The sequence below is a fragment of the Mixophyes fleayi genome, chromosome 7 (assembly GCF_038048845.1).
Source record: "Mixophyes fleayi isolate aMixFle1 chromosome 7, aMixFle1.hap1, whole genome shotgun sequence".
Lineage (NCBI taxonomy): Eukaryota > Metazoa > Chordata > Amphibia > Anura > Limnodynastidae > Mixophyes > Mixophyes fleayi.
The window spans coordinates 120,059,222-120,071,418 of record NC_134408.1 but is presented as its reverse complement, the minus strand read 5'-3'; the positions used below and the strand labels follow the sequence as shown (position 1 = coordinate 120,071,418).

Here is a 12,197-nt window from a genome sequence, read left to right as displayed (position 1 = left end):
CAATAGTCATGTCATGTTGGGTTTGTGTGTATCTACTGTCTTTTAGTGTAATAGAATTAGATCATTGTCATATCCTATGTTCAGGTCATGTTGAGTAAGGGCAGTGTCCTATATCTTTATGAAGTATAATAGAATTGTATTATAATCATATATAAATAGAATTAGAGTATGACCATATTCGGTGGTTGGGTCACTTGGGTAGGTCTAGTGTTCTCTACCTGTACAGTGGCTAAAAGAATTGTATTGTGATCACGTCCAATCGTCATCTGTTTGGTAGTGTGATGTTCTCTGAGTAATAGGTTTGTATTATGATCATGTCAACTAGTTCACGTGATGTTGGGTAGGTGTAGTGTGGTACTGTATGGCAATATAAAGTGTTATAGATTTGTGTTATGATGATGTCTGGTGGTGCGGTCATGTTTCGTACACAGCACATACAGATTCAGAAGTGTTCCTGGACATTGTCTCAAAATGTTGGCACTTAAGTGCTGGGTGTAATGTGTCATTTTAGAAGGTATGTTTTAGTTGCTCAGTTTTCACAATTACTAGTTGCAACCAGGAATCAGATCTTTTGGTCCGTTCCTTCTTGTCATTGATGTAAATAAGTGCAGATGTGACAACAAAGGGTAGGTAGTCCCCTGCTCATTCTAGGGGGAAAAGGGCACAGATCAGAAAAAAGTTGCATGTGTGGCTCATAGTGGAGATTGGGACAGCATCAGGCTTGTTCCATTCAGAGTAGTATAGGTGGGTGTAGGGTAATAAAGAGTAAAAAGCCCATAACACTAGATTAGCTTACATTGTTAACAGAGCTAAAAGTTAGGCTAAATAATATCCCTGTTACTGGCATTTTAAAAACACAATACAAAAAGTTATAAGTTTGCTGGTCATATGATTTAGTACAAATTGTATAGAAGAATGAAAAATATCACACTATTATCCACTATGTTCTACAATCCATTATTATTGCATAACTGTGCAACAAATCTGACACGTGCATTAGGTCACTGATTCTCAAAGCTGTGCTTAATTACCCCAGGTCATGTTTTGACAATTTCAAGTGACTGCGCTAGTTTGAGAATCATGGATTTGGGTAATAGAGTAGGGTGGATCACAGTTCCTTTACAAGTCGTCATGTTATATATGATATATATTTTTGAACTATAAAATCAGGAGATGCGTGTTACTGGTCTCCTAATTACCTCAACACACACACAATATTTGGGGTAATTTATTATGAGTAAGTATGTGAAAATAATAAGACCTATTCTACACTTTGCAGATACCCATCCACATTTATTTCATTTCTAAATGGGGCATAGCCCTACATACTTCACGTAGCGAAATATGTTGGTAAGTTCTTATGAGTTCTGGTGTTACTCATGGCCTCAAGTATCAATTTACAATGGTTACACTGAACAATGGAACATGGTTTTCTTTATTTGTTTACAATTCTACTCCCAAAAAAACAAAGAACAACTCATTCATTAAACACATAAGAAAACAAATGTACACTAAAGTCAGCCCTGTAGCCCATAAAATGTATTTTTAAATGATCATATTTGTTAGAACCAGTCCTCAACATTAACATTTAGAGTTTATGAATGAATTGGTCATAAATAGAACTATTGACCCAATATCGCAAATTGGTCGCTGAAGAAGACATGTGCCAGATTGTCTCCTCTATTTTGTAAACTCTGCTTTTTTTTCTCTGTAGGCATCAGATGACGAGTCCTACATCAGTGATGTCAGTGATAACATCTCAGAAGACAACACCAGTGTTGCGGATAACGTGTCCCGTCAAAGTACTGTGTTTAATCATCTTCAAATTTAGATTTTTTTTAAATATAGATTATTTTTTAAATATAGCCATAGTGAGACTTTTATATTGTAGCTGTAGCTAATCATGTTCTTCAGAAGCTTCATATAGTTAGTGCTGTGTTAGTAGTTGGACAAATGTTAACACCAAATTAAAGTCAGTATGAATTATTTTTGATTTTTTTCCGGCTAGCAATGTGACTACACATGCCAATATCTCCAGGCACCTGTAACATTTCTAGACTCAACATTTAGTTGAAAGAGATCAAGATACCTTGAGGGCATTTAATAACATATGTGCAAACTTGCAAAGCACAGTAGCCAATCAGCAAGTAGCTTTGATTGGTGTAGCAGAAAATAAATGAATGCATGCAAATATATAATTGGTTAATTGTGAATAGCCAACACTTTCTCACGGCACTCTTCTTTCATCCAGTTCTCAATGGAGAACTTTTAGGTGGTGCATTTCGAACTGGACGGCGAACAAGTCTCCCCGCTCCTTCACCTGATACCAGCAATATCAACCTGTGGAATATTCTGAGGAATAACATTGGCAAAGACCTGTCTAAAGTCTCCATGCCTGTAGAACTGAACGAGCCGCTGAATACTTTACAGCATCTGTGTGAAGAGTTGGAGTACAGCGAGCTGTTAGATAAGGCCGCTGAGATGGACGATCCACATGAACGTATGGTACAGTATATGTGATCCCTAGCACTGGGGACACCTGTGAATATATTTGGGAGCCCTTTAGAGGTCATACAGAGAGTAGAATACATTAGAACATTTCCATGCTCGGTTTCACAATCCAATAGCTGTACAGGTGGAGCAGCCTCCATTGCAGCATCTTACTCACATTGCTCACCCAAACCTAATCAGTTTAAGATCCGTATTCCATATTTTTCCATTAAGGAGCATTTTGTAAAATGTGGGATATGACCAACAGGCTGTACAAAAATATTTTACATCTATTCATTAAACAATTATCACCTTGGTATGAGTGGCACACGGTAACGTTTTTATGGTTGCATGTCATGGTGGATGGATAGATACCTTATAAATGTGCCCAATGTTTCAAATTCTGTGTTTGTATATAAAACATTTGTGTAACAACATGTTTTCTTTTCATTTTACAAATAGTACATTAGTGAAAATGTAATAGTCATCCAGAAAAGACCCCACATACACAGAGGTGCAAAAACAGTAATAGGGCAGCCATTTATGAAAAAAATCAATATACTGTGCATATTTTTTACGGTACATCAGTAGAGTACATCGTGGCAATCCCTAGTGCATTGTTGGGCAATGATGTTTTGCAGGGACCTCAGCATTGACTTTTGGTCCCACTAGAGGGCCACATGTTACCTTTGTAGAGAAGCATGATCGCAGTAGTAAAAAGTGCTCACATAGCCCAATCTGTCTGGCTGGTGAGAGACGTTTACTATCCAGTTATGTACTGACCGGCTACATGGACTGTGTGAATGCACTAGAACAAGGGCCAATGACAGGAATTACTATGGTCTGGAAGGCACTGATAATTAGTACCAAGTGTCACTACACTGCTCCCACTGTCTGTAGCCAATCCTGACTCTGTATTGTATTATCACAACATGTAGACATGGATATAATAAAAAGTCAGGGTATATTAATAATCCTTACTCTCTCTTCCAGGCCCTTATAGCTGCGTTTGCAGTCTCAGGATACGCTGCCACGTATTACCGAGCTGGGAGCAAGCCTTTCAACCCTGTGCTCGGTGAGACTTATGAATGTATAAGAGAGGACAAAGGATTTCGATTTTTATCAGAACAGGTGAAGTTGTTTAGATGCCAATCTTTTGACTTCTTTGAAATACATTCTGCTGTACCAACAACTGAAAACTCAGCCATACAATTCTTCAGAAAAATACAATAGATTAAAATATACATCTGGTAAAAGTCATAAGATTTATGCGGATAGGCTACAAAGTTTCCGACTACACACAGCATTAAACATTAAATCGTTATGGGAGTGCAGGGGCACGGCAGGTACTTTTGGATGTTGCCTGTTCTAGTCACCTTTTTATTTCCACTTTATACTCTTAATAAATATTAGAAATAACACCATGGTGACTGGATTGAATAATTACGTACCTGGACTTTCAAACAATGTTATCTGTTTTCAGAAAAAAAAAGCTTGATTTCTGTTTAACTCCAGCCAAAAACACATTTCTGTTAATGAACCATCTTCCTCCAAGTAGCAGTAGCTCCATGGTTGGGACGATACTTATCCCTGTTAACGCCTGTAACAGATACTTCTCAATAATATTCTAAAGTAATCACTGCTCATTGGTTGGGTGTCAAGTAGAAGCCTTGTATCATGTGTCTCATTATCTGCATTGACAACCTTTTTACTGACCAGCTTTCAAACTGTCCCATGCTGTGCCACAACATTACTTTCATTTATAAATGAAGCACAGTACCTAATACTACAGACAAACTGTCTACCTACAAAATGATGAAAATTCTCCATAATGATCAAATTATTAATCAAAGTCTATTTCTATATGTCTGGAAAGTAACAACATCATGTGTAGGTGAATCAAACATGTTCCTTGTTTTATGAGAGCATAAGAAAAGTCTAGTTTTCATAGATAATAAAAATGATACTCTGTAAGAAAATTGGTAGAGACTAGTCAGCTACATAGTACTTTATAATGGCTATGTTGGCCATCAGTTTACAAGCCTCTTTGATTGTCTAATTATACAATTTTCATGGAGTTTGATGAATTATGGTTGTCATGGGTGCTCTCTTCTCTCCCATGTCTTCACTATACAGACCTGCAAGCACTGCGTGCTGGGATATTAGGGAACAGCACAAAGTTCTGCAGTCTGCCAATTATTGTGTGACTAATGTAGGTGTAGTGGTAGAGTAAGAGCAGCGTCTTAGGAATATGGTAAATGAAGGGGACTCTTTAGTGACAAGAGCCTCCTGTCATTTAGCAGTTGGTATTTATCCTTAACTCACCCTTGTAAAACCGTATCATTTTTCAGGTTAGCCATCACCCTCCAATTTCTGCCTGCCACTGTGAATCTAAGAATTTTGTCTTCTGGCAAGGTAATCTTTTGTTCTTAAGGTTTTTCTTTGATACACAGACTTGACCAATCAGTCCAGATCATTTATAGCAGTACAACTATAATTTTGTATATAATTGAATAAATATTAGAAACAGTCACAAATACACATTTAACATGCACAGGAATGTGTCTGAACTAATGGCATTTAAGTTTGCCTGTGTTCAGTGGGGGGGAAATAATTTTTGTGAACACCATACTTCCCGTCAGACCCAGGTTTCATGTTTTATGCCCATTTCGCCACACAATCCCTGTACTACCCCTACCCCATGGTCCCTTCTCCTTCATTTTGTAATATCTGTGATTATCCCTGGGTCTGTGTGGTCATTCTACAAATCTGTATCCGTTTACTATTCTAAAATTCTATAGTGAGATTATTGACGCACATTTTGAAGCCCTTTAGAGCTATTCATATAGTAGTACATAAGAAAATTGATTGTGATCAGTTAGCTAAGAAGAGTGTGTACAATTTTACTTTTAAATTGAATTAGATTCTTTCGCAGCCTCATAATATTTACATCTATAAATATTAAGCCTGCTGGATTACAATATATTTAATTGTACTTTAAGAGAGCAATATATAGCTCTATCACACCTCTTTATAGGGATAAGTGTGCAGAAGTGCCTCTGGTAATTGACACAGGCTCCTTCGGGACACAAAGTCTAATGACCCTCATAGTTTTCACCAGAGGACCATACAAGGACTCTACTGGAGGTAAACCCACAGGAGACTTACCAGCAGACTGTTGACTAAACAAACACACACATTTCTAAATCGCAAAACAAGCCAAAGGTCAGGTTCAGTCAGCAGTGAGGTGTAGTCGAGAATAGGTTACAGTCAGGGCAGAAGGACTCAGGAAGCATAGCCAAGGTCAGGATCCAGGAAACGGCAATAAAATGTTTATGCACCTTTGCGCAGAAAAGTTACATGTTGTACAGGCAAAGGTAGTGTGAGACTGAGGGATGTAGATATCCAGGGAACTTCCTTAATTGGCCACATGGGGAACATGGGTGCAAAGATGTCATTGCAGGTCATGAGTAAGTGCATAGCAGAGAATACAGAGAACCAATGGCTCATTTGTAAGATCACAGTCTAAGGACAGAGAGACCTCTAATCAAAGCCAGTGAGAGACTGATAATAATGTGGTCAAAATGTAACAAACTTAAATTATATTACTTTATTGAGGAATGTTAATGTGCAACCAAGGTGTAAAGGCAGCTAGCTGTGAATAGGGTGTAACTTTCCATAGTTTTGGTATAGAAAACGCCAGCTTATCAGAAATGAAATAGCATATAGCGTTTTGAGACAGTCTTTTACTAATTGTGATTTTTCATTTTCAGATGTCAGATGGAAAAATAAATTTTGGGGAAAATCCATGGAAATATTGCCTTTTGGAACAGTGAATGTTATGTTTCCAAAGTGAGTATGACTTAAAGAAGTTTAATAAGTTATCCTGGAATAGATTGTTCTACTTACCTGGGGGACAACAATCACCCTGATCTGGCAGGTTACTGAACGCTCCCACGGTTCAGTGATGCTCTCGTCCCTGCTACTGACACTCTGCCAGCCAACCCTACTCTGTGCACTTCCTATTCTTGTCTGTGGGAAGTTCACAGGACGAGGGGTAGTGACAACATCACTTTGTTTGTAAGCTGAGGAGCGCGTCACTGGACCATTGGAATCTTTGGATTACCAAAAATTCTGTGGCAACAGACAACTGAATGTAAGTAAACCTTTGTATATAATTCTAATGACGACTACTGAAGTCCACTCAAAACAATATTATAGGTTTCGGATGGAGTTCCACATTTTTTGTACAAATATTTTGTCTAATAAAGCTAAAATGTTGTTGATTTTCTTTAATTGGAATGGATTCAAAATATAATAAAAATGCCACGGTGAGTGTGTGGTTTTAAGCTGGTCCCAGTAAGAACAGTGATCCTCTTGTAGCAACCAGCAACAGTTCATGTTTCCAGACCCCCATTAAGTGCACAGGTGTATTCATTAGTGGCTGACTGTGGTTTAAATTATTTGATTTACTAGGAGGTCTGAAATTACATGCACTGTGGAGGGAACTACTGACCACAACATCCTGAAACTGGGCCTGTTTACAGGAAAAGACACTTGGCTGCTTTTAAAAGGGGTTGGGTACGTCTTAACGGTGACAAGAACCCCGACAGGCTTCACACCTACCTAAAGCAGCAATGTCACTTAAACACTTAGCCTGCGGGGTCCAGACATTGCCACTTTAAATTAACATGAATGTACGGCGCACTGACGTGAAAGTGAAGTGCCGGACCACTGCCTCATCGGAATGACTGCATGCGCTGCCGTCAAAAAGCTGGATCTTTTGGTTTTCAGGTAAGTCTCTTTATATTGGATTTGTTTTTTGCTGCAATCGGAATTTTGGTGTAGGTGTGAAGCCTGTCGGGGTTCTTGTTACTGTTAAGACGATTACCACCATTTAAAAGTGAGGTTTTTAGCAAGGGCTAAGAAATCTCTGGAAACTGATTGATAATGAATTGGTTTCCACAGTGGTATGCAGCCTAGAAATCTTTGAGGTGTACCTGAGCAGGAGATATGGCCATATATAAATAAATGGTGATGATGATACCTGTGAGGATTCCGTAGTGAATTACACCAGCTGTTCAGTAGTCATTAGAGCTAATTACAGCACTTGGTGGCAGATGAGGATTATCATCTGCTAACACAAGCCACACTGCTCCCATGATAAGCTTCCTGTATCATGTAGTGTGATTATGGGACCTATTTATAAATTATCAGAGGTTTACCCATTGTTTCACAATGTTTTTCGCAGCACTTTGCTCAGAGTTTTCAGAGCTATTTAATATAATTTTTGTTGATGGGGCAGATTTTCCACAAACAGGGTATCACAGTGAAATACTGTGTCCCCGGTGATGTCTTTCACTACTAGTTTAATGCAGCGATGAAAGAATTTGCTTCCTGACTTGCCCTCCAAGTATCTGCTACGCATGCGCGGCCAAACGTTCATCAAGCATAGATTGATACGCTAACTCTGTAAATAATTAGCTGTTTCACCATCCAAATATAGAACTGTGGGGACAGCAGTTGTGAATTAAATTCTAGTGAGGATCGACTCTCTTGGGCACAAGTGGGGAGCTGAATATAACCGAAATGACAGGAGAGCAGTGTAACAGAAGGACCTCCATTAATGATTAATGCGCACACTCACAGCTATTACCAGCTTCTGGTGGGGAATTTAGTCCTGGTTCAGTGATTTTGCACTGCAAGTCCTAGCATGATACTAGCGAGGTATGCTCAGAGGGAATGACGGTTACTCTACAGGTTTCAGTACTTGATAATTGAAATGACAGATTAATGGAGTCCACATTTCAAGTAGCACTTGTATAATTATTATAATTTAAATAGTGTCACCATATTTCTCCTAAATTCTTCACACACATAAACTAGGATCCATTGTTAGTCAGCCGTATATTAACCTACTATATAGGTCTTAAGACTCTGGGAGGAAACTGGAGCACCCGGAGGAAACCTACACAAACACAGGGAGAACATACAAACTCCACCCAGATAAGTCCATGGTCGGAATAGAACTCATAACCCCAGTACTGTGAGGCAGAAGTGCTAACCACTTAACATAAAAGTATATGAAACAGAAGATAAAGATGGCTCTGCACAAAACAGGTTACTAACTAAAAGGTGAGGCAGCAATGCTAATCACTGTGCAACCATGCTAACCAATAATATATTGGTAATAGTTAGTAAATAAATAGGTAATGAAGTACGGACAAGCCCACAAGGTTTATTAGGAATGAGGACCATTAGTGGCGTAAAGCAGCCATGATTACTATTAAAGTTGTCATGAATAAATGATTACGTCCTATTAAATTTTGCACCTTGATAATAAGAGTTTAATCATAAACATTACAAAAACTAATGACAGGGAAAACCATACTATTTATTTAAACTGATTTATGAGAGTATTCCCTTTAAGATGATGGCCATAAACTAAATATTCATAGACTTGTGAATATGTAAACTATTTTAATGGTTTGTAAAATTTGGTTTGCAAAATTTAAGTTAATATGTCATAAATATTATTTAAAGATATGGAATAAGTTTACCTTAACGCAGGGTTTCTCAAACTTATTTTAATATGTACCCATGTGTTATGGTAAATGTTTACCAAGTAACCCTATGAAGCATGTTGATTTATGTAAAGTACCTCTAGTGCAGGGGTGGGCAAACCAGTCCTCAAGGGCCATATAACAGTTCATGTTTTTAGGATTTCTGTCTGTAGAAACAGCTGGGATAATTACTGACCCAGCCAAATAGATTAACTCAGCTGTGCATGATTAAAGAAATCCTAAAAACATGAACTGTTATATGGCCCTTGAGGACTGGTTTGCCCACCCCTGCTCTAGTGTGTATAACATTAATTCAGAGTCTGAGCACATTTATACCAAGCCACTTCTTATGCATTTAAATGCTTTAGAGAATACCCTTTATATTTATTCCTTTACTAATAATTGTAATGTTAATTCCAGTTATATCTATAAGGCTCAATAAGAATCAATCTGAGGTGCTCAGGTACCCTTTGTGGTATACTTACATCATGTTGAGAACCTAGGACTTAGACCAGGGGTGGGCAAACCAGTCCTCAAGGGCCAATAACAGCTCATGTTTTTAGGATTTCTGTCTGTAGAAACAGCTGGGATAATTACTGACCCAGCCAAATAGATTAACTCAGCTGTGCATGATTAAAGAAATCCTAAAAACATGAACTGTTGATGGCCCTTGAGGACTGGTTTGCCCACCCCTGACTTAGACTGTGATGTCCTATCTAGCAGACAGATAGTCACAAAAATAAGCAGTGAATGTACAGAGTACACAATTATACATATATAATTTTAGATATTAGTGGATACTTGTGTTCCCAGCAATGTCTGCTGTGAAAATAGATACATTTTGTTCAGTAATTTTGTACGAATACTTTGTAACAGAATCTTGATCTTACCAAATTCTACTGTAAGAAACCCTGCGAACATAGTTGCAAGATACCAAACATGTTTTGCAAATAGAAATGAGGATGCGTCAGAGTTGCTGTGCTCACTTTCCAACATGACCTCTGCCACACAACACAAAATGCACCAGCAGTACTGGCAGCACAGTGGCTCAGTGGTTAGCACTTCTGCCACACAGCACTGGGTCATGAATTCGATTTGTGACCATGGCGTTATCTGTGTGGAGTATCTATGTTCTCCCGGTGCTTGCGTGGGTTTCTTCCGGGTACTCCGGTTTCCTCCCATACTCCAAAAACATACTAATATGTTATTTGGCTGCTGACAGAATTAACACTAGTGTGTTTGTGTGTCTTTTAGGTAATTTAGACTGTAAGCTCCAGTGGGCAAGGACTGATGTGAATGACAATTATTCTCTATACACCGGTGTAGAATTGGTGGCGCTATATAAATTAATTATGATGATGATGATGGTGAATGCACTATTCCCGCTCTGCCTATTTATTTTCCTTTTGCGTTAACCTAAACTGAACTGATCAATTGAAGTGAATAGACATCTTCAAGTGGGGTTGCTACTGGAAAATAGGAAATATTGCGAACGGGGTGCATGTAAAAAAGATTATATTGGAAAGTATTTTTAATGCCTAATTATTACAGATTTATGCATTATGTATTAAAAAATGACTGTTTTATAGGTTCAATCAGTAAGCCACATTTTATTATATTGGACTGCATTGCAAGATAATTTGAATGTGCCATTAGTGTAATATTTACATCATAGATTACCTCTGTGCTGTGTACACCAAGCTGAGTCTGCTACAGCTCACACAGGCTAATTACCACTGATCTCCACATTCCTAATTATCTCCCTGCTGGTGACATTAAACTCTTTCTGCACAGTATATATGAGCTAGACTTGTACTACTGTGGAGATTACCCTAAATGCTCTTCTGCATAATGAAATCTGTGTAAGTTCCAATGCTGTGAAATTGTTGTTATTGGATAGCAGTGATAACTAATTCCACCTTTTTTTTTATATTATCTTTAAAATATAATAAATTAACTAAATTATGGGGACTTACTCCCGTTGTCTGTGCTGGTGGGGTCCCTAGAAAAGGACCTCCACAAAACAAGGACCCAATAGTTCTGCAGCTGAGTGGGCAGCACGGTGGCGAAGTGGTTAGCACTTCTGCCTTACAGCACTGGGGTCATGAGTTCAATTACCGACCATGGCCTTATCTGTGAGGAGTTTGTATGTTCTCCCCGTGTTTGCGTGGGTTTCCTCCGGGTGCTCCGGTTTCCTCCCACACTCCAAAAACATACTAGTAGGTTAATTGGCTGCTATCAAATTGACCCTAGTCTGTCTGTCTTTGTGTGTGTGTGTTAGGGAATTTAGACTGTAAGCCCCAATGGGGCAGGGACTGATGTGAATGAGTTCTCTGTACAGCGCTGCTGAATTAGTGGCGCTATATAAATAAATGGTGATGATGATGATGATGTGTCAACCCCTCATCATTGCACCTCTGTTGGACGCTATCAAAGTTCCAACTTGAAATCTAGTTAAGAAAGTAAGTGGTATAAGTGCAGTTTCTCTACTTGTGTCGACGTGCGTATTTCTGTGCAATGTCGTACTAAGCAACTGCTCACATGAAATTCAAAAGCGGTAAAGGGGAATGTGCAGTTGTATGCTTATGGCAAAAAATAGGGGCAATTTCATATAAACTTGTATTAAGAAAATGTCTTGCATCTGCATTATTTTTATTTTTTATAATTTAAGCCCCTATTATTTTTTGATAAATAGGACAATTATGTTTAAAAGAAGGACTTTTAACAGAACGGGCAGCTGTTTTAAGGTCTTATTGTCTTTGTATCTAGGTACGGAGATTGTTATGTCTGGAACAAAGTTACAACCTGTATACACAACATCCTCAGTGGGAGACGATGGATTGAACATTATGGTGAGATCACCATACGGAACACAAAGAACAGTGTTTCTACGTGTAAAATGACGTTCATCAAGGCAAGTAGATAATAACAGTGCATGTTTTCCATATCTCCTTGTCAGAGCACAGGTGTATTCATTACTGACTGATACATCGTAACAGATCCACAGGTGGTGCCAATTATTTCACTTGTCACCCAGGAAACCTGCACTGTTAGGGGTCTGTGAGGATTGGGTTTGGGAAACACTGTAATAGAGCATCGGCAAATGCCAATGCTACACGCACATCCTAAAGGGGTGTGAATGTG

At 38.5% G+C, this 12,197-nt stretch overlaps 1 protein-coding gene across 2 annotated transcripts in view; it reads left to right on the top strand.

Annotated features, from left to right (window-relative positions):
• The window catches only part of OSBPL6 (oxysterol binding protein like 6), a 180,748-nt gene that overhangs the window by 145,963 nt on the left and 22,588 nt on the right, over positions 1 to 12,197 (top strand). For both annotated transcript variants that reach the window (XM_075180551.1, XM_075180552.1), the window contains 6 exons: positions 1,715 to 1,802; positions 2,252 to 2,505; positions 3,484 to 3,621; positions 4,842 to 4,905; positions 6,264 to 6,342; positions 11,823 to 11,967. In XM_075180551.1, the coding sequence (XP_075036652.1) occupies positions 1,715 to 1,802; positions 2,252 to 2,505; positions 3,484 to 3,621; positions 4,842 to 4,905; positions 6,264 to 6,342; positions 11,823 to 11,967 (768 nt within the window). The remainder of the gene's footprint in view (positions 1 to 1,714; positions 1,803 to 2,251; positions 2,506 to 3,483; positions 3,622 to 4,841; positions 4,906 to 6,263; positions 6,343 to 11,822; positions 11,968 to 12,197) is intronic.